This window comes from Cornus florida, unplaced genomic scaffold (assembly GCF_030987335.1).
Source record: "Cornus florida cultivar Cherokee Brave unplaced genomic scaffold, ASM3098733v1 CherokeeBrave_3.0.0_Hap2_Chr01, whole genome shotgun sequence".
Lineage (NCBI taxonomy): Eukaryota > Viridiplantae > Streptophyta > Magnoliopsida > Cornales > Cornaceae > Cornus > Cornus florida.
The window spans coordinates 74,257,310-74,284,330 of NW_026775571.1; the positions used below are offsets into that span (position 1 = coordinate 74,257,310).

General features: G+C 36.1%; 1 protein-coding gene and 1 pseudogene across 2 annotated transcripts; one reads left to right on the forward strand and one right to left on the reverse strand.

The window, feature by feature from the left end:
- Positions 1–4,039: 4,039 nt before the first annotated feature.
- On the forward strand, positions 4,040–5,025 carry LOC132302173 (riboflavin synthase-like; annotated as a pseudogene).
- Positions 5,026–9,158: 4,133 nt separating this feature from the next.
- LOC132301073 (uncharacterized) lies at positions 9,159–11,848 on the reverse strand. 2 transcript variants are annotated; one of them, XR_009480625.1, is made up of 3 exons: positions 11,347–11,848; positions 10,025–10,325; positions 9,159–9,769 (listed from the first exon to the last, which is right to left on the reverse strand). XR_009480625.1 is itself a non-coding variant. In XM_059798365.1 (2 exons), the coding sequence occupies exons 1-2, from the start codon at positions 11,801–11,803 to the stop codon at positions 10,246–10,248; spliced, it is 537 nt and encodes a 178-aa protein (XP_059654348.1). In that variant the 5' UTR covers positions 11,804–11,848; the 3' UTR covers positions 9,893–10,245. The 2 variants fall into 2 exon arrangements, 1 of the variants encoding a protein (XP_059654348.1); XM_059798365.1 differs by lacking the exon at positions 9,159–9,769 and having other exon boundaries at positions 9,893–10,325.
- Between the last annotated feature and the right edge of the window lie 15,173 nt (positions 11,849–27,021).

Below are 27,021 nucleotides of genomic sequence, written 5' to 3' on the forward strand. Positions count from 1 at the left end.
TAACATAAACTATATTATTCGTAGCTTTTGTCTCATTGCGTTTTGACCTTTTGATTTATTGCGTTTTGTCCCTTTTATTTTTAACAAAAGCATGGTTTTGACCTAAATTGATTAATTAATAGTTTGAAAGATTCCAATGTTAATTTGACTCTTCACAAAAAGCCAAGTGGAATAATGGATGCGACCGTACTTGTGGAATGAGAACCATGCTTTTTAACAAAAGCATGGTTTTGACCTAAATTGTTTAATTAATAATTTAAAAGATTCCAATGTTAGTAAGAGTGATTTATTGGACTTGTATAAGAAGTTTCACTTAGACAAATCAAATAAAACTCATTCTATATTTAATTAGCGTGAACAGTAAGAAATTATTTGTTCTCAAAAAAAAATGTCGACCCTAAAGGTTGTGTGTGCGTTCTCAATCCGTTGAAATTGGAGAGTGAATGACATAAACTATATTACTCTTTGTAACTTTTGTTTCAGCTATTGGGTAGTCAGATGACAGCAACAATTAAAAGAGTACAAATATTCTGTGTGTACATAGTGCGTATGTATTTGTGTGTGTTGCATATTTTATTAGGTTTACAAGGGGAGATAACTGGGGGTGGGCAAATAAGTTAAATTCACGAACTCGATTGGATTCGGTTTGATTTATGTGGATCGGATCGAATTGCTATACCCATAAATTAACGACAAATTAAAAAAAAAAATGAATCTGTAACACACGAATTGAACCACGGATTGAACGGTTAAATAATCCGATCCGATATGCGAGTCCGATTCATGAAATTTATATTTATATTCAAAGAATATATTAGTTAATTTAATTAATTGATGATTAATGAACTCTAATAATGTAATAGTTAATGATTATTTAAATATATTAATTAATGGTTTTATCTATTGGGTTATGGATAAATAAATAAATAATATTGGACTAATTAGGAAAACTCCAAGTCGAGGATCCAATCATTTAACGGATCTAATCTTGATCCGATCCAAGCCATCATTTAATAGATCTATTCTGATCCGATTAGATAACGGATCGGTGAAGAATTCAGATTTTTTCAATCTGTTGAAAATGAATCAGATTAGGATTGATGCCTAATAAAAACACTTCTAATAAAAACACTTCTAACTTTGATAACTTATATACAAGATGCTATATAATAAGTTCTTGATTTTAGCCAATTACTTACAACTCACACATATCATTAATATTCATTTATTTTTTAGAAGTATTGTAAGAATCGAATTTAGAATGTCCACTCACTACAGAAAATATTTATTCATTTTTGTTTCGTGATATGAATGTATTTTTTCTTATTCCAAGCAGGGATTAATTGTGTTTTGACTAATAGTTTTTGTTTGACTAAAAGTTTAAAAAAAAAAATAGAATTACTCTAAATAAAAATATAATTTAAATTTATTTGGCAACAGGTATGATGATTGGTAAGATTTTAAAGATTAGAAGATAAAAAATTACAAATTATGCCTAGCCATGTCTGATACCTGTCTTCCGTATGTTTCAGTCATGTCTACCCATTGTCTCAATTGTGTTCACCCCGTGTCCAATAAAAAATAATTTCTGGCACAGAAGTGTCGGACACGTGTCCGACATTGGTACGAGACTCTTACAAGGGTGTCCGTACTTTATAGAAAACCAAACAACAGTCAAATTTAATCATAATTGGGTGAAAAATGGTCCCACTAAAAAATGTGATAAAGTGCTTTAGGGCAACTGCAATTAATAAAAAGTGGATCAAAGATTATGTCCCAACACACTCAATTAATAAAAAGTATAATGAATAGTTTCCTAACTTTATGGAGGAAAAGAAAAGAAGAAGAAGAAGAATTGGGATCCCTCCTTTTAATAAATATAGTGAAAAAGTGATATATGATATTAAAAAGGGTAAATGGTAAGGAAAAAAAAAATTATTACATATCGAATGTGCAAATATTGCAGTGTTTAAATAATAAATCCTACATTTTTAATATTGAACAAATATGGACATTATGTTAATTTAGAGATTGAAATACCTAAAACACTCTTTAAACAAATATATATATATATAACACTGATTTTAGGAAGTGAGAGAAGATTAAGGGTTTTTCTTATAACATATTTTTTACACATTTTTTTATATAATACTCCATAGTTTGTTTTTTTTCTTTCCACATTACTCGATTAAAAATATAAAAATCATTGTCAACACTCTCAATTAATAAAAAGCATGATAAATAGTTTCCAACTTTATGAAAGAAAAAGAAAAAGAAAAAGAAATAAAAATTATTTATTATGCTCAAAAAGATAAAGGAAACTCAAGTTATCCAACTAATAAAAATTTTCGCGTGTTTTATGCAGAAATCGTTTTAAAGAAAATTAGCTACTTGCGAGGATTCAGTTTCCTGAAATTGTTCCTATTATACCCATAATTTCAGGAAACTGAATCCTCGCAAGTAGCTAATTTTCTTTAAAACGATTCTTGCATAAAACATGCAAAAATTTTTATTTCTCGGGAAAGTTGTTAAGTTATATTTTAAATTCCTATTATACCCATAATTATCAGTTGGATAACTTGGGTTTCCTTTATCTTTTAGTCCCTTTTTGATAGATATTTTTTTTTTTCTAAACGCAAATGAAATAGTGAAATTGGAGAGATCTTATTTTTAGCAATTTTTTTTAAAATCTATTTTTATTGCTTTGTTCTTTTTTTTCCCTTTTTTTTTTCCTCTGTTTTTTTTCCCCTTCCAAATACATATATACATGTAACATATTATGGTGGATATTTTTTAAGTGTATTATATTAATTTTCAATATGTATATATACATATTAACTAGGTTTTAGAATTTTGATACTAGAGTTATTATAAATTTTTGGAAATATATACATTCCATAAAAAGAATAATACAAAATATTTTATAATTATATAATTCTAGTTGAATTCAAAAAGAAAACTCTCATAAACTTAGTTGTTATGTGTAAAATTCTATTGGTTTTAGTTATAATAGAAATTGTTCCTATTATACCCATAATTTCAGGAAACTGAATCCTCGCAAGTAGCTAATTTTCTTTAAAACGATTCCTGCATAAAACATGCAAAAATTTTTATTTCTCGGGAAAGTTGTTAAGTTATATTTTAAATTCCTATTATACCCATAATTATCAGTTGGATAACTTGGGTTTCCTTTATCTTTTAGTCCCTTTTTGATAGATATTTTTTTTTTTCTAAACGCAAATGAAATCGTGAAATTGGAGAGATCTTATTTTTAGCAATTTTTTTTAAAATCTATTTTTATTGCTTTGTTCTTTTTTTTCCCTTTTTTTTTTCCTCTGTTTTTTTTCCCCTTCCAAATACATATATACATGTAACATATTATGGTGGATATTTTTTAAGTGTATTATATTAATTTTCAATATGTATATATACATATTAACTAGGTTTTAGAATTTTGATACTAGAGTTATTATAAATTTTTGGAAATATATACATTCCATAAAAAGAATAATACAAAATATTTTATAATTATATAATTCTAGTTGAATTCAAAAAGAAAACTCTCATAAACTTAGTTGTTATGTGTAAAATTCTATTGGTTTTAGTTATTTTATTATATACAAACAAACATTTAGTGGAACAATTCTAATTTTATTCGATTTCTTCAAAATCCTTACAATTACTATATAAATTGTAAGGTCAAAATCATATATATATATATATAAATATTTTTGAATAAAGAAATTTCAGTGAATTGGTGTCTCACACAAGTTCAAAATATTATTATTAACAACAAAATTTGATGCATAAATTAATTTTACTCAAATTTATTTATATTTTTAATATTTAAAATTATAAGGACAATTTTGACAAGTACAATCATTTTTTTTTTCAAAATTCTACTATCCAAACTAACAACATAATATTTGTAAAATTTTCATCCTAACCATTAGTGAAAGTGATGTATGGGAGGAAAGTAAAGAGTGAGGATTCAATTTCATTTATACAGATGAGAACTTCCGAAAATATATCGTGAGAGTAAAACTACAGAAAATGGCAATCTCTTCCTCTCTTACCTCTCCCTCCAAAACTCTTAAAAATATTCCAACGAAAACTCCAATCTTCAGCGTTCGTAATACTCATTCCCATGCTCACCCCAAGTTTACCCCCAATCGGAAACCTCCACCACTCCTGCTCTCTTTACCATTTACAAAACCAAACCCAATCTCCAATTTAAACCCCGACGGAACACAGTCCGATCACTCTTCACCGGCATCGTCGAAGAAATGGGTGAAATCAAGGAACTGGTTTTGGCCGATGACGGCGGATTCACCATGAAAATCCACGCAAAAACCGTTCTTGAAGACGTCAATCTCGGCGACAGCATAGCTGTTAACGTTTGACACCCAATTGTCCCATTTCACCGTCGGCTTATCTCCCGAAACCCTAAGAAAAACGTCGCTAATTGAAGCCTTGGACGCGAATGGGTGGTCATTTTGTGCAGGGACATGTTGATGGGACTGGTGAGATTGTGGAGGCAGAGCCAGAAGGGGATTCATTGTGGGTGAAGGTTAAAACGTCGTCGGATTTGTTGAAGTATATAGGGTTCATTGCTGTGGATGGGACTAATTTGACTGTGGTGAAAGTGTTTGATGAAGAAGAGTCTTTTACTTTTATGTTGGTGTCTTATACTCAGCAGAAGGTGGTGATTCCATTGAAGAAAGTTGGGCGGAAGGTGAATCTGGAGGTGAATATACTTGGCAAGTATGTGGAGAGACTTCTCAATAGTGGGTTTGTCAATGCTATCAAATCTTCATGATCTGAAGTACAAAGAATGTGGTTTAATATTGTGTCCTTCTCAAAATGGATGTATTTCTGTTTGATGTACTTTGTGAGGTTGTCTCGCTACACTTCAAATTATGGCTACACTTGAACCAACCAATTATATCAATGAAATCTCTTCTAATGGAAAATTGGTAATTGCATTTCTTTGATGTTTGCAGCCTTGAATTAGTTAGCCTTCACCCAAACAGAAGAAATGAATTTAAAGAATGAAAAAGAACAAGGAAATGTATCGTATTCCTTCTCATATTCCTCTTTTGGTGGCTGCACTCATTCTGATTTCTAATAGTTGCATACTGACAAATCTAAAAGGAATTGTTGCTTTACATTAAATTTAGAATTCACTTCCTCACTTTTTTTTTTTTCTTTTTCTTCATTTATTTTGCTTTAATTATATTATTCGTCTTGCTGGCCTAAGATTAAAATCGCAAACAATATAAGTACGAAGTTATTAAGTTTATAGGGTTTCAGTAGTAAACTAACTCATGAAGGGTTTTGTTCATATATGAAGGGTCGCGAGCATTTAACACTCCTGTAGTATGCATATAGGGCATATAACCAACCCCCTATAGGTTTTGAAAACTCCCTAAAGCTCACTCCTGAATTCACTCTGGAACTAAAGAAAGGGTGGTCGTCGATCAGATTGTGCCTGTTGCTCCTACTGAACTACAAAGCCTTATCTGCTGTGAAGTCTTGGACATCTCAGGGATGATATTTCAACTTTCAGCAAGACTTGTTTGTTTTGTTTAACACTCAGTGATGTATGTTTTATTTTATTTTGACCACCCTTATCTGTTAGGTTTGGGTCTGATTCTATCTTTGTAAGTATAGGGGCCTGCTTCCTCGGCCTCTACTAAACCACTCAAAGGATCTGGGAGTCGCCTTACTTCCAAATTGGCCTCTTTTTTGTATTCAGAGCTTCAAATGCCCAATCTCGAATCCCATTTAGGCATTTTTTCAAACACAATGTGGATTCAACATTGGTTCTCTGAAACTGGGATAATTTAATCTCATGGGCAGCACACACCATTGGAAGGGGATGAACTACAGCAAATCCATTTGAAAATTATCTATTTCAGCACCCATTTACTGGCATTTTAAATGAGCAGAACAGAAAGAGTGTGTCAAGGTAGAAGTCGACCCCAAATTGAGCATAATTCATGCACAAACAAAGGTTGCTTCTTCTAACACAAAAGAAGTGCCTAAAGTCGAAACGAGCTTGCACAGCATGGGATCTACTTCCTTCTTTCTTCACTCCATCACTTCCTCCTCTTGGAGGACTCAGAACTAGAAACTGGTTGCTGAATATAGCCGTTGAAACCTTTATTTTGGAGAATCCCTTTAAGACTACACATGTCGAGTATTAATCAAATTATAGGTTGTGCTAAGAGACCCAATACCATTGTCGACCTTGGGAAAAGAAAAAGAAAAAAAAGCACTACATTAACATGCATCCACCAAACTAAATTATATATATATATAAAAAATCGAGTCGAACTAAATCGGTCATGTACAGTTTATTTGGTTTCACTAGTTCTAATGATTTGGTTCATTCTAATATTTCTTAAATCGTTGAGACAAGTTTGGTTTTGGATCACCTTAAAATTCAACGAAATTTAAATGTCCAACTGAATTTTTTTTTTTTAGTAATTCTCTTATGAAAGCCCTTTCATGAATCACGACAATAGGAATGAGCTCTTTTTATTTAAAGACTAGATTGATACAATTAAAACTTAAGATTTGTATCATGAAAGGAAATACTGCACCATTTATTCCAATTTTGATCCCATATTTCTCAAACTTTAGCTGGCCCACTTACTCTCTCTCTAAAAATAAAAAAAAAAATAAAAAAAGAAGAGAGAAGCGTGGCCTGCAATGCTGCTGCCACGTGTTTTGTGATAAAAACACCAAATTTCATTCCATGTTTCTCATTTTTCATTTTTTTATAAGAAAAAGTAGGCCGCCTTCTTTTCTTATCATGCGAACTGGGACACGTGATTTATTTGATTAATAAAGTTCTTTATGTTTAATTTATTCTCGTCAAGATTAATTTGTTATGATTATTTATTTTTAAAGATGAGTTTCTTGAGTTCAAGGGAGGTAAATACAATAAATCTTAAAACGTTTAAAATTTACAATAAAATTTTTCAAATATCAATTCCACTTCAATAATTGTAATGAATCGAACTTGTTTTTATTTTCCTTTTCTCATAAATAAAAAGAATTTCCAAGCATTCAAGAAAAAAAGTACCAAGTGAAACAAGAAAGAAATGAACTACTACTACTACCAACCATAAGCAACACAAACTATAGAGCAAACACACATAATTAAACACATATACAAGTAATCCTTAAAGGCAGTATTGCTATGTGCAAGACTTTTCAACTGAGTCACAGGATCGTTCTCACCATTATCCATTAGGCTTAACAATGACCTCTGTTTTGGGGTGAGTTGGATAGCAAATTAATAAAGCTTAACAATGACCTCTGTTTTGGGGTGAGTTGGATAGCGAATTAATAAAGTCATGCATTCTATTGAGTCGTGTAGGAGTTCAAGTTCGAAACCAAAAAAAAAAAAATTAATAATAATAATAATAATAATAATTACCTCTCTCTCACCACCAAGACCAAGTGTTATTTTCTCTTTGAGGCATCAAGTGTTTCAAGTTTCAAAAAAACAGAAAACCATATCCAAACACCACTTGCCGAGACGAGAAGTGTACATGGGCTTACAACGTAAGTGTTGTTAGTTGTTACTTTATAAACTCTTACAACGGAAAAAAGATACATCATTTGAATTCCGAAGACTTTTAGAATGAAAAAAAATACATTCTTTGAATTCGGAAGATGAATTCCTCTTAATATAAGTCTCTCACATTCCTCTCGATTGGCAAGTAGGGCCCATACCCCCTCTCACATTCCTCCCAGCCGGCATCCTCCGAATTGGAAGGATGCATCATGACTCCTTAGAATAATAAGGTATAGTATTAGTGGTCTTAGTGACAACTGACAAGTTCGAAAAATGAAAATGTCTTTTTTTTTTTTTCATAGGTAGCCACCTCTTTTGACTTATTTTGAAAACTGAATTATCTATTAGTGCTAATATATATTTATCATAAAAATACAAGCAGGTTCTTATTATTTGGAAAAGTAAATATTTTTTTCTCAATCCAAACCATGCAAGGTCTGTTTTACCAAAATTAAGAATAAATTTTCATATAGTAATGAAATTAAAAATTCCTGCATGGAATTGGAACTTTGAATTTGAAATTGGTAAAATTTAAGAAAAATAATTAAAAAAATTGAATTAAATTTTTCTCAAATTTCATCAATTCTAATTTCAATGCTCCAATTTTATGTAGCCGATCACACCCTAACTAGCACCAATTATTGTTTTATGGAAGAAAAAATTTAAATAATGTATGACATGCCATTATCAGTTCTCTAACATTAGAAGTTTCGTTTACTTTCTTGCAACAGTTTGCCGTATTTGAAAACAATGAACAATTTGAAGACTCCTACCCATAAATTATACCCCTATTTGTACACACGTGTTCAATGAGAATAACAAAAAATTTCAACTAATCCAAATTTCAACAAAAAATTTCAACTAATCCAAATTTATTTGCACCTAATCCAAATTTATTTTTTTGCAACATTAATTGCATAATTTTGTTTCGGTCCTGGTAGGATTCCAATCCGGTTTTGACTTCATTATTGGGCATTGTGTGGGTTTCCATTGGGGTTTAGAGGCAGCTCCCAGGGGAAACCCGTTTTTTTTTGGGGTCTTGGACATGGAATCTAATCTTTTATTGTAACCCTATATATAAAGGTGATGTGGGATATATAGATATAGAAAGAATACTGAAAACCGAAATAAATAGTGAGAGAGAAATTATTGGAGGTTTGACATATGACAACTTTATAATCTTTACTTCTTTCACGTTGTGAGAACACTATCGATTTTCACTTCAATTGCGTGGCGTATACATGCTCATTTCTTTCCAAGTCCAAGGTCCATGTTACAGTGGTCAATTTATAAATCTACTTGTGTCGTGCAAGCCAACAAGTGCACATTCATAAGCCCACGGGATGGATAAAAACTCAAACCCTCATTATGATCATCACAGTGATATCGGAATTCAAGTCACATAGAACGGTAACGAAAGTGAATGTGAGAGTGGGAGTGCGAAAACGGCAAAATTAAGTCGCACAAAAGAGCTGAAACGCGCAAGAACGACAAAATTGAAATCAGACAAAACGGAACTAAAGTAAAAACGCGCACGAAACGCAAGAGCGGGAAAGCGCAACACCCGTTTAGAAAAATTATGTGACTCGGATCAAGATGCTGCAACTTGATTCATGATGGGACCATGGAAAAAAAGTTTAGAAACACCCTACTTCACCACAAACACTGCAAAACTAAGAGCACAATCAAGAGATTACTTAAAAAAAAACCCATCAACCATGCATCGCACACTATGCATGGATTTAGGTAGTTCGGCATATGGCCTATGTATAGGGTGAGGTTCGGCAAAGGGTTTTCACTTTGCAAAGAAAAACGAAAATTACAAGTTCTCAATCCCCAACCCCTATCTCTAAGATTACAAGTTCTCAATCTCCCAAACCCCTCTCTCTCTCTCTCACTGTTCAGTTTTGAGTGTTTTCTCTCACCCACACCACAAGCCCTAACATCCTTATATACTGGATTACAACAGTGATTAGATTATGGGTCCACCGGCAAAGCAAAACGGGACAAACCCCTTTTTTTTTTTCCATTAATCGGGTCATTGTGACCCAACCAGAAACAAAAATTCTAACCACAACATTACACCTTGGTTGTTGATCATCCAATTAAAGTTGTTGCTTCAACAAATGCAGAGGACTCCAAGTAGCTGATGAAGCTCCAATGGAGAATCTCTTATCACTGCATACAAATTAACAGCTGATGTTGAAATACACAGCAATATCAAACACTGACTACCAACAAAATTGAAGAAGATGAAGAAGAAATAAATTTAGCAATATCAAACACCGACTATGAACAAAATTGAAGAAGAAATAAATTTATTTATGCTATAAGCTTATTATCATTGTACTGGATACAATAATCATAGTTGCATATAATTAGCCTCAGTGAGTTATGTCAGACTAATTTGGGGCATTTGGTTAAATCTCAGACCTGCAACATTCTCTTCTTCTTTTTCCTCTTCTTATTATTATTCAAGGCGGACCCATCATTGACAGATCGAATCATGTCCATCTCCAGGTCAAGAATCGAAGGATCTCTCATCCTTTGAACACCGATCGTACAAAGGATCAGACGGAGCACGAAATCCCCCATGGTGAAGAATATGTCCATTCATTTTCTTCAGATGATGAATTTGGAGTTTTAGATTGCTTTTAATTGCACAATCTAACAGTACATGCCACAGCCTGTGCCCAGAATTTGAGTCTTGCTTTCACATCTTCGGGATGATCTCCTGAATTTAAAAGAGAAGTAATTGAAAAGTTAGAACCAAACATTCCAAGCTACTTTAACTCCAAATTAAACAGATTTAACCAAGAATTTTACATCACAAAGGCCGGAAAGCTGCAAATCAAGTTAGATTTCAACTTAATTGCAAATAAACAACTTCAAGAAACATGTTCAGGGCTAAGGAACCAACTAAATGTAAAAATTTACAAATATAAATTTAATGCTCATCGCAAATAAATATCACAAGCAGGTCTATGATAAAGAAACCAACATGATTCAACAAATTCTCGAAGTACATTCTCATTTTCGCCCGCTAACAATCGCAAAAGGCCACCATAGTCAAATATCAATGGAGAATTAACTTTGTTATTTAAGTTTTAGGTGTTTATTTAAGTCTAAATGAATTCTCCTACAAATTTATGAGCTAAAATCATGAATAAAACCTTTTGGAAGCCCAAAACAATCCATCTTTCTCAAGATGAATTGTAAGTAAATTATTTGAAGATTATAGTAGATGAAATAAGCAAAGGAAAAACCAGAATTCACTTATGAAATGAACAAGTTTATTATGATCTTCAAAACACCAGGTGAAAACCAGATCTCAATGAGGAAATTTAAAATTTACCCAAAAAAGCAACAAAATAAATAAATAAAACTCCTATAAAACACCTAAACAAAACATATCATTATCAAAAGCAAAAACTAATAAAGAATCCTATTCATGATTTCATCAACAGACCAAAATTTACTACAAAATTCTAACAGTTATTACTCTTTTATACCCTGAACAGAACACACACATCACAATAAATGACAAATAACACTTCAGAAAACAACCAAATCAGATCATTCCACAATCAAAACATAAACTTGTTCCCAAATCAAAAGCCCATATCATAAATTCATCAACATTATATCATAACCAGACCAAAATCAAAAGAAAAACCAAAACATTCCTCAATTATATAATTATAAAAATTTAAAATTTTTTCGCAAGGAAATTAAAATTATCCCAAATCACTCACCAGGACTAGAGATCTTCCAATTGGCAATGGGAGTTTCGGAGGTGACAGAAGCCGACGGCGAGGCCTCGGGTGACTTCTGCTGCTCATCAAGAAACTTCTGGCTCATGGAGTAGCAGAGCTCAAGAGCAGGCAAAGTGTTGCAGAGCTCAGGAATCTCCTCATAGCTGAATCCAAAACCCAGGTCCAAACACCCCTTGAGCTCGTCCAAATCTTCGTCTGTCAAGCTCTTGGTCCTCAATAGATCGTCTTCCTCAGGTGTCTCCACATACCCTTCAAGGAACACTTGGTTTTTCTTCTTCTTGGTCTTGTTTCTGAGCCATGGGTCTTCATTCTGGAGCAACCCAGTTGATGGGTTGTCCATTGTTTGCCCGCTAGATTCTTGGGTTTCAGGATCTGGGTATGGATCCATGGAGCTTCCACGAAGATTAGATCTTGTTTCAGGTGAGAAGCTCCCCATCTCTCTCTCTCTCTTTTTGTCCCTCAAAAGTGTTTTATTGCGAGTGGGGGAGCTTCCTTTTATAAGAAGGGTGTATTTAATGGATGTGTTTTGTTGTGCGATGGGTTGATGATGGATGGATGTTGAAGTATGTACATGCATGTATATGTATATAATTTTGTATGTGACATTATGATGTGGGAAGGCAGCTGTGCAGGAAGGGTGATGATGATGATTGAATCAAAAGAGGACACGTGGTTGTCTGAGTCACCACCGATTGTGGAAGACACCTACTGTATGAATGTGAGGTCCACCAATTGGGAGTCAAGATACAACTTACAAGTTGAAAATGGTTACTCCTACTAATTGTTTTTATTATTATTATTATTATTTCAGTGGAAAAAGATTTTTTTTTTTTAGGATTAACTGTAATGACATTTTCTGAGATTTGCTATAATAATAGTCATATGCAAGTTAAGCCAATGACACCCCTGGTCAAAAATTGAATCCAAATAGCCTTTTAAAAAAGGTGAAAAGTCAAGATTGTCCTTCAATATTTTATTAAATTAAAATGTAAAATATCAAAACTCTTAAATGGCAATTTTGCCCTTATAACCCATAGTACACCTCACCACACACTCTGTCTCCCCTCTCCTCTCACCTCTCACCTCATCCATTAGAAACGGAATCCCTGAAAGTCATGATAGAGTTTCTGATTCATATAGAAGTGGTAATTCCAAAATAGAAAGAATCTAAATGAAACCTACAATCTCATTTATTTTCTCTATTATTGGTTTAACATTCATACCCATTCCAAATTAAGGCAGCAAATCTCTAGCGAATTAAGGCAGATTCTGTAACGACCCACTCCACCACATGGTATGATATTGTCCGCTTTGGGCTTGAGCCCGCACGGTTTTACTCTTGGACTTCACCCCAAAAGGCCTCATACCAATTGGAAGTGACACACTTACATATAAGCACTTCACCTTTCCTCTACCCAGGCGATGTGGGACTGTGCACCCGTAGCTCGCCAGTGTGGTAGCCTGACAGTGTCTCTCGCACCCGCCCATGGCACACTCGCCCACAAGGTCATCACAATCCACCGCCCTTGGAGGCCCGACGTCCTCGTCGGCACACTTCCGGCTGGGTCAGGCTCTGATACCATTTGTAACATGATTGATTAAACAAATAAACCATTAAGCAATTAATTAAACCAAATAATGCACATACAACCAATTTAAACAAATGAAAAATAATAAAATAAATAAAAATGCGATTAAGACAATAAAATAAAGAAAAATGCAATACAATAAATATTAAAAATGCCGAGACTATCCTTTTAAGAAATTAGGGGTATTACATTCTTCCCCCCTAACAAAAGGAATTCCGTCCTCGGAATTCGCTGTTACCTTCTTCCAATATTTCAGGAAACTGCGAGCGAATGACATCCTCCCGTTCCCAAGTGGACTCAGCCTCATTGTGATGACTCCACTGCACACGAACCAAAGGGATAACCTTATTGCGAAGGATTTGATCCCGACTGTCAACAATACAACATGGTGGCTCCAAATAAGTTGCATCCGGCTGTAACTCAATCTCCCCAACATCGATATGCTGATACCGATCCTCATCTCGCAGAAATTTCCGCAACATGAACACATGGAATACGTTGTGTACGCAGTCCAAATTATCCGGCAGCGCCAACCGATAAGCAACAGCTCCAACTCGATCCGTAATCATGAATGGACCGACAAACCGCGGAGACAACTTCCCTTTCTTCCCAAAGCGCATAACACCCTTCATAGGAGATACCTTGAGAAGAACCTGATCCCCAACCCGAAACTCCAAAGCACGAGTGCGACGATCAGCATAGCTCTTCTGCCTACTTTGGGCAGTACGCATGCGATTTCGAATAAGAGCAATCTTTTCAGAGGTATCCTTGATGAACTCAGGACCTAAGAATCGATTCTCTCCAACCTCCATCCAACAAACAGGTGATCGACACGGTCGACCGTATAACGCCTCAAAAGGTGCCATCCCAATAGTTTTTTGGAAACTATTGTTATAAGCAAACTCCACAAGTGGCAAATATTCCTCCCAATGGCCCTTGAAATCCAGAACACACAACCGAAGCATATCTTCCATAATCTGATTCACCCTCTCAGTCTGTCCGTCAGTCTGAGGATGATAAGCAGTATTAAGGTGTAACTCCGTACCTAAAGCCTGCTGAAAACTCTTCCAAAATTCAGATACAAAGCTCGAATCCCTGTCCGATATAATAGACAATGGAATGCCATGTAGCTTCACAATCTCTGAAATGTAAAGCCTCGCCAACTGCTCCGAAGTATAGTCAGTGCAAATAGGCAAGAAATGAGCTAATTTGGTCAACCTATCCACAATGACCCATATGGAATTATGCCCCTTGAAAGAATTTGGCAACCCTTCCACAAATTCATAGATATGCTCTCCCATTTCCACTCCGGAATTGGTAGTGACTGTAGAGCTCCTGGCGGCCTCTGATGATCAATCTTAACCATCTGACAAGTACTACACTGAGAAACAAAAAGAGCAATGTCCTTCTTCATACCTGCCCACCAAAACTGCCGTTTCATATCCTGATACATCTTATCGCCTCCTGGATGAACAGAGAACTCAGAGTGGTGAGTCTCAGTCATCACATCCTTCCTCAAATTATCAGCAGAAGGTACCACCAACCGTCCCTTGTACCTTAAACCTCCATCAGCCCCAACATAGTAGAATGGAACCTCTCCGGAAGCTATCTCTGCGACCTTGTCGACACACTGCTGATCGGTGGGTTGTGCTTGTAAAACCTTGGGAATGATAGAAGGTGTAACCACCATGCAAGCCATAAAAGCGTCTGACAACTCATCTACATTCTTCAAAGCATTCCACTCAGTAGTGAATAGAGTAGAAAGACTACCAACAGGTTGGCGACTGAGTGCATCCGCCACTACATTTGCTTTCCCTGAATGGTACTGTATAGAAAAATGATAGTCTTTTACAAACTCCAACCATCTGCGCTGTCTCATATTCAGCTCCCGTTGAGTGAACAAGTACTGCAGACTCTTGTGATCACTGAATAATCTGAAGGACTCACCCAACAGATAATGCCTCCAAATACGCAAGGCAAAGACCACTGCTGCCAACTCCAAATCATGTGTTGGATAATTAAGCTCATGAGGCTTAAGTTTTCGAGATCCATAAGAAATCGGTCGCTCCTCCTGCATCAATACACATCCAAGACCTTGCAACGAAGCATCCGTGTAAACAAGATACTCTATCCCGCTCTGCGGAGTAGCCAGAACCGGTGCAGAAGTCAGCTTCCTTTTTAGCTCATCAAAAGCTCGCTGACAGTGTTCATCCCACACGAATTGTACACCCTTCTTGGTCAGATGAGTGAGTGGTCCTGCTATCTTGGAGAACCCCTGGATGAATCTCCTGTAATATCCTGCCAGACCGAGAAAACTCCGAATCTTAGTAGGTGATGTAGGCTGTCCCCACTCAACCACCGCTGAAACCTTGGTCGGATCCACTGCTATCCCCTTTTCTGACACCACGGGACCCAGAAATTTCACCTCCCGCTGCCAAAATTCACACTTCTCGAACTTGGCATATAACTGGTGTTCACAAAGCGTCTGCAAGACTATGCAAAGATGTCTAGCATGATCGTCCTCCGACCGAGAATAGATCAAGATGTCATCAATAAAGACAATAACAAACTGATCCAAATAAACCCGGAAGACTCTATTCATTAAGTCCATGAACACTGCAGGTGCATTAGTCGTCCCAAACGGCATAACACGAAACTCATAAGAACCATATCTCGTGAGAAACGCTGTCTTAGGAATATCCTGCTCCCTAACCCTCAGCTGATGATACCCAGAACGCAGATCAATCTTGGAGAAGTATGTGGCTCCCCTTAACTGATCAAACAAGTCATCAATCCTGGGTAAAGGATACTTGTTACGAATCGTAACCTTGTTCAACTCCCTGTAATCTATACACAGACGAAGCGAACCATCCTTCTTCTTCACAAACAGAACCGGTGCTCCCCAAGGTGATGTACTCCTACGAATAAAACCCTGGCTTAATAACTGCTGAATCTGATCCCTCAGCTCTCTCATCTCTACCGGTGCCATCCTATAGGGTGCCCTAGCAATAGGCGCAGTGCCTGGAGCTAAGTCTATCACAAAATCGATCTCGCGACTAGGTGGCAACCCTGGAATCTCCTGAAATACATCCGGGAAATCCTGTACAATTGGTATGTTATCCAATGACATAGTAATCCCCTCATCCTTTTTCTCCTCCACATAGAACAAATAGGTGCTACCGCCTCCTTTAGAACGTGGCATAGCTACTACATACATATCCTGACCAGGTATGGTAAAAATAATAGATCTATCAAAACAATCAACTTGGGCATGGTAGTGAGACAACCAATCCATCCCAAGTATCACATCATAAGTGTGCATGTCCAGGACCAGTAGATTGGCTAGAAATCTGAGTCTGCCAATATCTAGTGTCACAGGCCCATCACTCTCATGTATAATAGCTGTATCACCCAATGGTGTAGAAATACCCTGAGGTCTAGTGCATACCCTCGTCCTCATCCCAGATAAAGCAACAAAAGTCCTAACTACAAATGAGTGTGTAGCACCCATATCAAATAAAACACGTCCATGCAAACCATGAATAGGAAACTTACCCTCAATAGTCTGAGGTGCCTGAACATCCTGTGGCATGGGGTTATACACCCTGCCATAATGCAACTGCTGTGGTACCTGTCCCTGAGTCTGCGGTAGTGCCGGTAAAGCCAGATGTGTCTGTCCCTGAATCCGTGGAACCTGTGGAGCTGGTAGAGGCACTGGTGCCCTCTGTCCCTGCTGCACATACTGTCTCTGTCCCTGTCCTGCTTTAGGACACTGCCTGGTGGTATGACCATACTCTCCACAAGTGTAACAACTACCCTGGAAAGTACCAAATGGCCTCCTCTGTCGGTTAGCCTGTGGCTGACCCTGTCCTGCCTGTAGTCCCCCATTCTGTTGCCTCTGAATATGTGCCCCATTCCGATGAGCATCTAAACCACCCTTGTGTTTCTTCCAAGGCTGTTGCCCTTGGAACTTGCCTTTGTCATTCTGCCGGTGACCATTGCCGTTCCCCTTTTCAACTGACTAATTAGTAGAGTCTTTATCACCCCACTTCTCACCACGAGCCTGTCTGATGTCCACAGTCAACTGATACTGTTGTAGAGCGACGTCTACCACCTGAGCATAGGTTGTATAGGCTGGACTACCTGTAATAGCTCTCTTGATAGACCACATCAGTCCCTTGACGAAACTGTTACGCTTCTTCTCTTCTGTATCCACCTCCTCCGGTGCAAAGAGAGACAAGCGTGTGAACTGCTGCTCATACTCCGCCACTGTCATGTTTCCCTACTGTAGACTTAGAAACTCGGTCTTCATAGCTGCCCTGACTGCATAGGGAAAATATTTATCGTCAAAGCGAGCACTGAACTCATCATAAGTCAATGTCATCCTCTCCTCTGGGGTAGTAACTGACTCCCACCACTGTAGTGCATCCCCAACTAGCTTGAAAGTAGCAAGCATCTGCTTTTGAACCTTCGTGCACTAAACCAAACGAAGATGACGCTCAATGTCTTGTTTCCACTGGTGAGCTGCTCTCGCATCGGTGGAGCCTGAGAACACAGGTGGACTCCCCTTTGTGAAAGAGTTCCTAGCCTTTCCCCAAGAATCCGTCTGACTCACTGGTGCTGGTACAGGTGCATGCTGAACCTGTGGTTGGTTCCGGAGTGCAGCTGTTACCCCAGCCTCTATAGCCCGAGCAACAAGGTCATTGAGGTGTGGAGGAATCTCTGGATCTCTTTCCCGACCCTGTGTCTGTTGAACTTCCTCCTACTCCTCCTGAAACCCTAGCATTTACTGCTCTTCTTCCATTTGCCGACGTTGCAGACATTCCTGCTGTCTACGTGCCGCTCTCCTCTGTCGACTGTTCATGTTCTGTCCTCTTCCAGTGTTAACCATGCTGTTAACATAGAAAGACAGACATCAGTACGAGTTTAAACGAACCGTAAAAGAATTCAACGAATCCTAAACATAAGCTCTATATAAAAAAAACGTTACGCGGAAGTCTTAATACGAAACGTCCTAGAGACACTTGAACCTGGAGTGCTCTGATACCAACTGTAACGACCCACTCCACCACATGGTATGATATTGTCCGCTTTGGGCTTGAGCCCGCACGGTTTTGCTTTTGGACTTCATCCCAAAAGGCCTTATACCAATTGGAGGTGACACACTTACATATAAGCACTTCACATTTCCTCTACCAAGGCGATGTGGGACTGTGCACCCGTAGCTCGCCAGTGTGGTAGCCTGACAGTGTCTCTCGCACCCGCCCATGGCATACCCGCCCACAAGGTCATCACAATCCACCCCCTTTGGAGGCCCGACGTCCTCGTCGGCACACTTCCGGCTGGGTCAGGCTTTGATACCATTTGTAACATGACTGATTAAACAAATAAACCATTAAGCAATTAATTAAACCAAATAATGCACATACAACCAATTAAAACAAATGAAAAACAATAAAATAAATAAGAATGCGATTAAGACAATAAAATAAAGAAAAATGCAATACAATAAATATTAAAAATGCCGAGACTATCCTTTTAAGAAATTAGGGGTATTACAGATTCCAAACGATTGTTCCACTAGATCATGTCATCAATTGTACGATCCATCAACAAGCTCATACGTTTTGGGCAAGAACGACGTCGAAAGAGATCTCGGTGAATCGTCGGTCATCACAGACCTTGATGCATCGCCGGTCATCACAGATCTGAATTTGCCGGGCGTTGATTCTACACCGGCGGCAAAGCCATCGCCGTCGCACCTAAACCAATTAAAGACCATTAATACATATATACATACACTGAGGCTGTGAGCCCTTTTGATCCCTCGATCGACAGGTCCAGCGGGAGGGGAATCCCATTGACCGAATCTACACTCCGCTTCTTCAGATCGTGAAGGTTGCTATGGTGTCGGTGCCGCCTCTGCCGCGGCCACCGTTGAAGTTGTGCTCGGACGATCTTGAAGGCGTGTATATATATATATATATATATATATATATATATATATACACACACACACACAAAATTATTGGTTTAACATTCATACCCATTTTTAACAGGTTTGATTTTTCTTTTTGGTTCGATATTTTATTTATTTATTTATCATTATAATATAAATATTATATTAGGGTAAAAAAAGTAATTTCATTATTTATATAGGTCAACACATATGTCAAAGGGTAAAAATGTCATTTTATTATGTATCAGTTGTGGCAGTGATCAATTGGGGTGTCTTTGTAAACTTTATCTAAACCAAAGGGGTGTTATTGTTTAAAAAAGGTCCAACTTATATATAACTGTCATTGCAACAAACCTCAGAGGGTGTCATTATAATTAACCCTTTTTTTAACACTCCCTCCGCACTTTTTACACTTGCTACTTATCTCTTCCTATTACATATTTTTTCTTTTCCAATTTCAACTCCAATCATAAATCATTTTGTAGTTTAGTGATAAAATAGAAGTGTGAAAGTTCAAGTCCTCCAAAAAAAAAAAAAAATAGAAGAAGAAGATGAGTTTGTGAATTTTAAGAAAAAATAAAAAATAAAAAACAGCAAATTGCCATCAGATAAAATCTGTCAAGATGACATTGTTCAAAAATGTATGATCCAACTCATTACTATAATAAACAAAACCTTTAGTTTCACCTATATATATATATATATATATATATATATATATATATATATATATATATATATATTGAAAGGTAATGCAATTCACTCTCTCTCACGCACACGCGCGGAGTGTAATGGATGGATGTTTCGTGATTCGACCCAAATGGTGCTTCGCGATCCGACTAAAAAACTTAAACTATTAGGTGGGGCTAGCACTCAGTCGATGTGGGGATAAGTTCCCACTTGTTACATATACTCTTTCCACCCGAACTCGCAACACCCTCGTTGCGATCGGGCCACCTTGCCTACCTGGATGGCATACCTGAACGCTTGGCGTGATATCGGATCAAAGATTAGGTCTGACTCTAATACCAATTATAACGGGTGGGTACTTTACAATCCAACCCAAAAGCCTAACCTATTAGATGGGGTTAACACTCAATCCATATATGCCCAATCATTTTTCCATGTAGATTCGATGTGGGACAAGCTCCCCCTGGTTACACATAGCCTCCACCATTGTGACCAATAAATGCTGTAACATTGCCTTTGGAAGTATGAAATCAATGCATTGGAATTGAAATTGAGGGCTAAAGTAAATGAAAATTTACCATGAGTTATTTTAACACTTGACACGCAAAACAAAAATAAAATCCTTAAAACTAGTTTGGGAGCATTTTTCCCAATTTCCTAATTTTAAATTCAATGCGTCCATTCATTCTCCTGAACGCAACATAAATAAGTAGAAAACACAAAGTGAGTTATTAATATAAAATGAATATAAAAAAATGAAAAAAAATGAGGTAAATTACACTAACTTTCCCTTTGGTTTCGTCAATAAACACTCACCTCCTCTGTTATTTGTTAAATTACATTGACTTCCTCTGTCAAACTTGTCGAATTTGTAATTATGTTTTTGTCCTTATATAATATATATTGTATTTTATTACAATAAATATTTACAAAAATTGCTGCCATCAAATCTCAAAGGAGGGTAAGATATTTGTTATTTACTTATAAATTTCAAATGAGGCAAGTGTAATTTGACAAATAATAAAAATGTTAGTGTATATTAATAACACTTCAGAAGAGGACGGTGTAATTTATCCAAAAAAATCAGATAAAACTAGGATAGAGAAACCCTTAATTTTTTTTTTCCCAAAATTTTAAGCAAAAGAAATCATAATGTTGCGTTTTGGTGTGCATGAATAAAATAGAATACAGGTGGGAATTGAATGGAATGGTCATTCTCATTCTATTGTTTGGTTGTAAATATGAAATGTGTAAGAATAGAATAATAATAACCATTCTAGTGTTTGGTTGGACCAATTTAAAATTTAGAATGGAATAAAATTTAAATTGAATTCTCCAAAATATCCCTCTTAGTAACAAATAAATTAAATTAACAAATGACATTCTCTAATAATTTTTTAAAAAATAAATGGTGGAAGTGGCGGTGGTGGAAGAAAGCGGTAGTGGTGTAGTTGATGGTGTTGGAAGGCGGCGGTGGTGGCAATGGTGGAAGGCGGCGGCCGTGGTGGTGGAAGACGGCAGTGGTGTTGGTGGAAGGCGGTGATAGTAGTGTGGTGGTGGTGGTAGAAGGAGATAGTGGTGTAGGTGGCGGTGGTGGAAGCCAATGAAAGTGACTGTGGTGGTGGGTGGAAGGCATTGGAGGTGGTGATGGTGGTTGGTGATGGTGGTGGAAAGTGGTGACGATGGTGATGGTGAAAGGTGGAGGCAGCGGTGGAAGGCAGTGGAAGTGGTACTGGTGAAAAGCGGTGGTGGTGGCGGTGACGGCTGCAGTGGTGGAGGCGGTGGCGTGGCGGTGGTGGTAGTGGTAATGGTAAAAGGCGGTGATGGTGGTGGAAGGCGGTGGTGGCGACGGTGATGTGGTGGTGTAAGGCGGTGGCGATGGTGGAAGGTGGTAGTGGTGGTGAAAGGCGGTGGCGGTGGCGATGGTGGTAGAAGGTGGTGGCTACGGTGGTGAAAAGCAATGGCGGCAATGGTGGTGGTAGAAGGCAGTAGCGGTCGTGGTGGAAAGTGGTGGCGGTACGTGATGGTGGTGGAAAACGGTGGGTGATAGTGAAAGTTAATGGTGATGGCGGAGGTGATGAAAGGCGGAGGTGGTTGTGGTGAAAAGTAGTGATGGTTTTTGAACTTAGACCATGAGGGTTTTTTTAGAAAGTTGATTTTAAAAATTAAAAAAAAAAAAAAAAAATTACTTAGAATGGAATGGAATGGCTATTTCATAGGTTTAGCTGTGGAATGGATTTTTGTGGAATAGATTTTCATTCAAATAGAATGATCACTTTAAATTGCATATTAAACAAAAGAATAGTTGGAATGGGCATTCCATTCCATTAATGGACACCAAACGCAGCATAAGGGTCATTCTGGTAGATTGGAAATGAGAGTAGAAGAAAAGAATGGTAATGGAAAGAAATAAAAAAAATGTGCTTGGTAGGAAATGCTAGATTGAAAGGAAAGGAAAGGAAAATGACGGATTTGGGGGGATAAAGCTAGGCATGAATAGTAACTTTTATTATCATCTCAAAAATGGAGGAAATGGAGAGAAAGGGAAGAAAGCTAATATTTTTAATGAAATTTTATTAATACCAAATTTGCTCTTATATTTATGAAAGAAAAACTCTATGAAAAAAAGTATGATTGTAAATTCAATACATTAGTTTCCTTTTCTACGGATGCTTTTTCTTTTGCTTCGAATGTTGTTGCTTGGTGGAAATCTGTCTGGCGATGTGATCTTCCTTCTAAAGTTAAGTTGTTTTTGTGGCGTTGTTGTCATAATGTTTTACTTACAATTTGTTCTTTTTTTAGCCGAGGGTTAGGTCTCACTCCTGTTTGTGCTCGATGTGGGGTTGAGAATGAAGATATTGTACATCTTTTTTTCAAATGTCCTTATTCTATGCAGGTGTGAAAACTGTCCCCACTTCGCCTGGATTTTTCAAATATTGGTTTCAGTTCTTTTTTGGATTGGTGGATGTATATTTTTTGTCATATGGGTAGTTTTACTGATGCTAAACCTGCTTTGGAGCTGATCTCTTTTTGTCTTTGGGGGTTATGGAAGGCTCGTAATCGTTTTGTGTTTGATAACGTGTTATGGAGTCCTTTACAGTTTGTGCATCATGCATTGGGCCGATATTGGGAATTTGCTGATTTGCGCATGCAGTGTAGGAGGATTGTGGGTGCTTCACATTTGGTTTCTTCTTCTCCTTCAGTTTGGCGTAATCCTTTATCCGGTCATATTAAGTGTAATGTGGATGCTTGTTTCTCAGCTGTTTCTTCTAGGGGTGGTGGTGGTGCAGTGTTTCGAGATTCAAATGGCTTAATCCTTTCCAGTATTGTGTTTCAGTCTTTTCTAGATGATTCGGCATTGGTGGCTGAGGCTGTGTGTTTTCGTCGTGCTATTTGTTGGGCTCAATTGTTTCAGATGACACACATATGTTTTGAATCTGATGCTAAACTACTTGTTGCGGCTATCAAAGGTGAGGCCGATGGGGCGGTGCAAATTGCATCGTTGGTTTTTGATATTGTTGGCGCATTGAAGTGTTTTCCGCTGGCTACGGTGTCTCATATTCGGCGTAGTGCAAATTGTGTGGCTCATGCTCTTGCAGCCTTGTCGCATGGGTAGTTGATATCTGATTGTCTTCTTCCTTCACTCCCTTCTCACATTACTGTAACAAGCTTTTGTTGTTGTGTCTTGCTGTTTTTGCTAAATAAAAAAAATAAAAAAAATAAAAAAAGTTTCCTTTTCTTTCATTTCCAAAATATAATTACTATTATTTTCTTTATTTTTCTTTATTAATCAACTAAACATAATAAAGAATTAACATTATCATCTCCATTCTTTTTCTTTTCTTTTTTTAGTTATATAATATTATCTTCTCTTTTCTTCCCCATTGTAACAAACATAGCCTTAAAGTAACAAAGAGGTTGGTGGTGCAGATTAGCATAACCAGACAAAGGCAAACACACCGAGGGGAAATGGAATCATGGTGTGATGCTTTGGTGCAAAGGGACCAAAAGCCAAACTTACTTTCGTGTTGATTGGAAAAGGAAATGACATTTTTGGACCACACAAGGGGATCGAAATCATGTGGCTCACGGTAAAACGATGGAAAGTGTTTCCAGTTCTAACTTCAGAAAAGAAAACAAACAAAACACTTTAACAGAGAGGAACAAGAAATGCATGGAACATGATTTACATGAGACGTAGTTTGATACTTTGTCTTGGTCTCAAGTGCGACAAACATGTGGGACTTCTTTAATTTGGCAACACATCAGAGAAATAAGAAAGAAAAATAAACAAAAAACGAAAATAAATAAATGTTGAAACCGTAAATGACCTTACAAAATATGATAATTCATGCTTTGGCCATTACATAGTGTGACACAAGTGTGTTTAAATTAAATTCAAAGTATAATTTAGATTAAGTATTTAGGAACTCAAATGAATGATTCAATAATTTAAAATATTAGAAACATTAATTTTATATATATATATATATAACATAGAGGAACAAGAAATGCATGGAACATGATTTACATGAGACGTGTAGTTTGATACTTTGTCTTGGTCTCAAGTGCGACAAACATGTGGGACTTCTTTAATTTGGCAACACATCAGAGAAATAAGAAAGAAAAATAAACAAAAAACGAAAATAAATAAATGTTGAAACCGTAAATGACCTTACAAAATATGATAATTCATGCTTTGGCCATTACATAGTGTGACACAAGTGTGTTTAAATTAAATTCAAAGTATAATTTAGATTAAGTATTTAGGAACTCAAATGAATGATTCAATAATTTAAAATATTAGAAACATTAATTTTATATATATATATATATAAAACGTAGAGACTACGGCAAAGATTGAATAATTCAATAATTGAATAAATAGAAAAAATGTATTTTAATAAACTCATAAAAGAATTTCTAAATTTTAAATTAAGTCAAAAGTTTAAAATTATTAGTCATCATCACATTAATTAACTTTGTACACGCCACTTCATCTTTATCAACATGGTTCGTCAACTAGAGTCTAGACTGAGTCAGCGTCAATCCATCAAGTTTCATCAAAATCATTCTGAGTCCGGCGGAAGCGGTTGTAAAGATACAAAACAAAATTATGAGTTATTTTACATTTTTACCCATCGTCTCACTCTCACCCTTTTTTTCTTACCCTACCAGCTCTCTTTCTCTCTCTAAAACTCACAACTTAAATTGGTGCCTCAAACATCAAAATCAACAAATCAAATCACCCCAAATAAGATCTAATTGGTGAGTTCTTAATTTTTTGTTTTTTTTGGGTTTATTTTGCGTCACTAGTATTTTTCTAAATCCCTTTTCACTTGATCGTATACTATGTGATTACTTAATAGATTAATGTGTTTTATGTGATAAATTTTTAATTGTTTCATGTCACATTCTATTATTATTCATTAATTTAGTAACAAGTCTAATTATTAAGTTTGTTTTTTTTTTTTTTTTCTTTAAAGCATGTGTACAGATCCACAACACAGTATCATTCAAGTTAAGAATGCGATTCAAAAGAAAGATTTCAATAACTTACTGCTAAATCCATAAAGACATTAAATTTTTATTGCTAACAAGTTAAAATTCATAAAAAAAAGAAAAGAAGGAAGAAATCAAAACAAAACATTAAAAACTCACATTGATCGGATTGTAGAATTTTACATATCAGAGTATCTAGAGATTTATGTGTAAAGTAGAGAAAACAAAAAATTTACAATCCCATATAACCTATTTCATTATGTTCCCGGGCACAATCATGTGTCCTACATAAGGTACAAGGGGTGAAATAGTATTTTTACATTATAAATGGGGGTGGAATGACATTCTCCTATCTCGTTCAAGTCCCCAAAATTGTTTTAAACTTATGGGACATAATGTATAACTAAAGAGGCGGATTATTTTGCCATCCATATTCTTGATTGTAATTTATATTGTCTGGGTGTGGAAAGGAAAAATATTATATATATGAATATATACATTTCAATTGGTACGAGATCTTTTGAGATAAAATTAAAAAGCAAAATCATGCAAATTCAGGTCTAAAGTGAACAATATTAGACTATATGGTGAAGTAAATCATTATAAATAGTACCAGAGTCTGACTAATTAAAAGTGTGACCAACGAAAACATTGGACCCCTGAAGTGGGGTGATTATGGCAGCCTTGTAGATAGGTGTAAAATTCAAGAGTAAAAAACTTTTCGGAAAATAAAAGTAAAAATAAAAATTCTCATAACAGAGTTTAACTTAATTTGCCAATGATTATTTTGGGGAAAACTTTTACAGAGAAAGATTTAGGTTCATAATTATCCACTTAATTGAATGTAATTGCCAATTACATTGTTGGTGATGTAACACCACAATACAATATAACCTAGTGATATATGGTGTTAATTTATTCAAATTTTGTTTTGAAAGAATTTTACCCTTATCCACTTAAAAATTCTCATAAAAGAGGTTACCTTAATTTGCCAATGATTACTTTGAGGAAAACTTTTACAGGGAAAGATTTAGGTTCATAATTATCCACTTAATTGAATGTAATTGTCAATTACATTGTTGGTGATGTAACACCACAATACAATATAACCTAGTGGCATATATGGTGTTAATTTATTCAAATTTTGTTTTGAAAGAATTTTACCCTTATTGGTCCAACACTTTGACCACTTATTTTCTATTTGGGGCAAAAAGTTTGATTTTAACCCCCTTAATCTGCAAAAAGTGTCAAAGTGTGACATAAATATATGTATATACCCAATAAAAAAATTTACTCTCCTCTAACATGTATGAATTGGCAATATGTGATTGATTCATGCTCTCACCAAATCCTGGTCTTTTGTAATCTTCCAACTAAAGAAACTTTTGATCCGGAATCTTTGGGAGATAATGCCTTTTATGTTCAAAGGACACCATCAACTTGTCAAGGTTTGAGTAAATATATACACACTATATATGATAATATAATACAATATATAAAAGTGTTTTATTTGTCAAGCAAATCATTCATGATCTTTTACTTTAATACATTTCCACTTGCCCAATCATTTTTGCATATAGCAAGCTGGCTACCAGCTCAGCTTTGCTGTTGTTTGGTGCGCCATACATATTTTATATATGTATACATTATACACCTATCACATATGTGGATATATAAATATATATATAGTAATGGAGAGATCCTGTGTCTTGTATTTAGTGAGCAAGTCGCTGATTCTAACCGTTCCCAATTTGTTACTCAACAAAGCATTTAATTTGAGAGCCTTTACATCTTGATACCACCTATCCATTGTGCAACGGAAACATTTGAACCGTCCGTATAATATACGTATGTTCTGAAACATTGCATATATTATAAGGATGTTTAAAAATTCTTGTTGCACGGTAGGTAGGT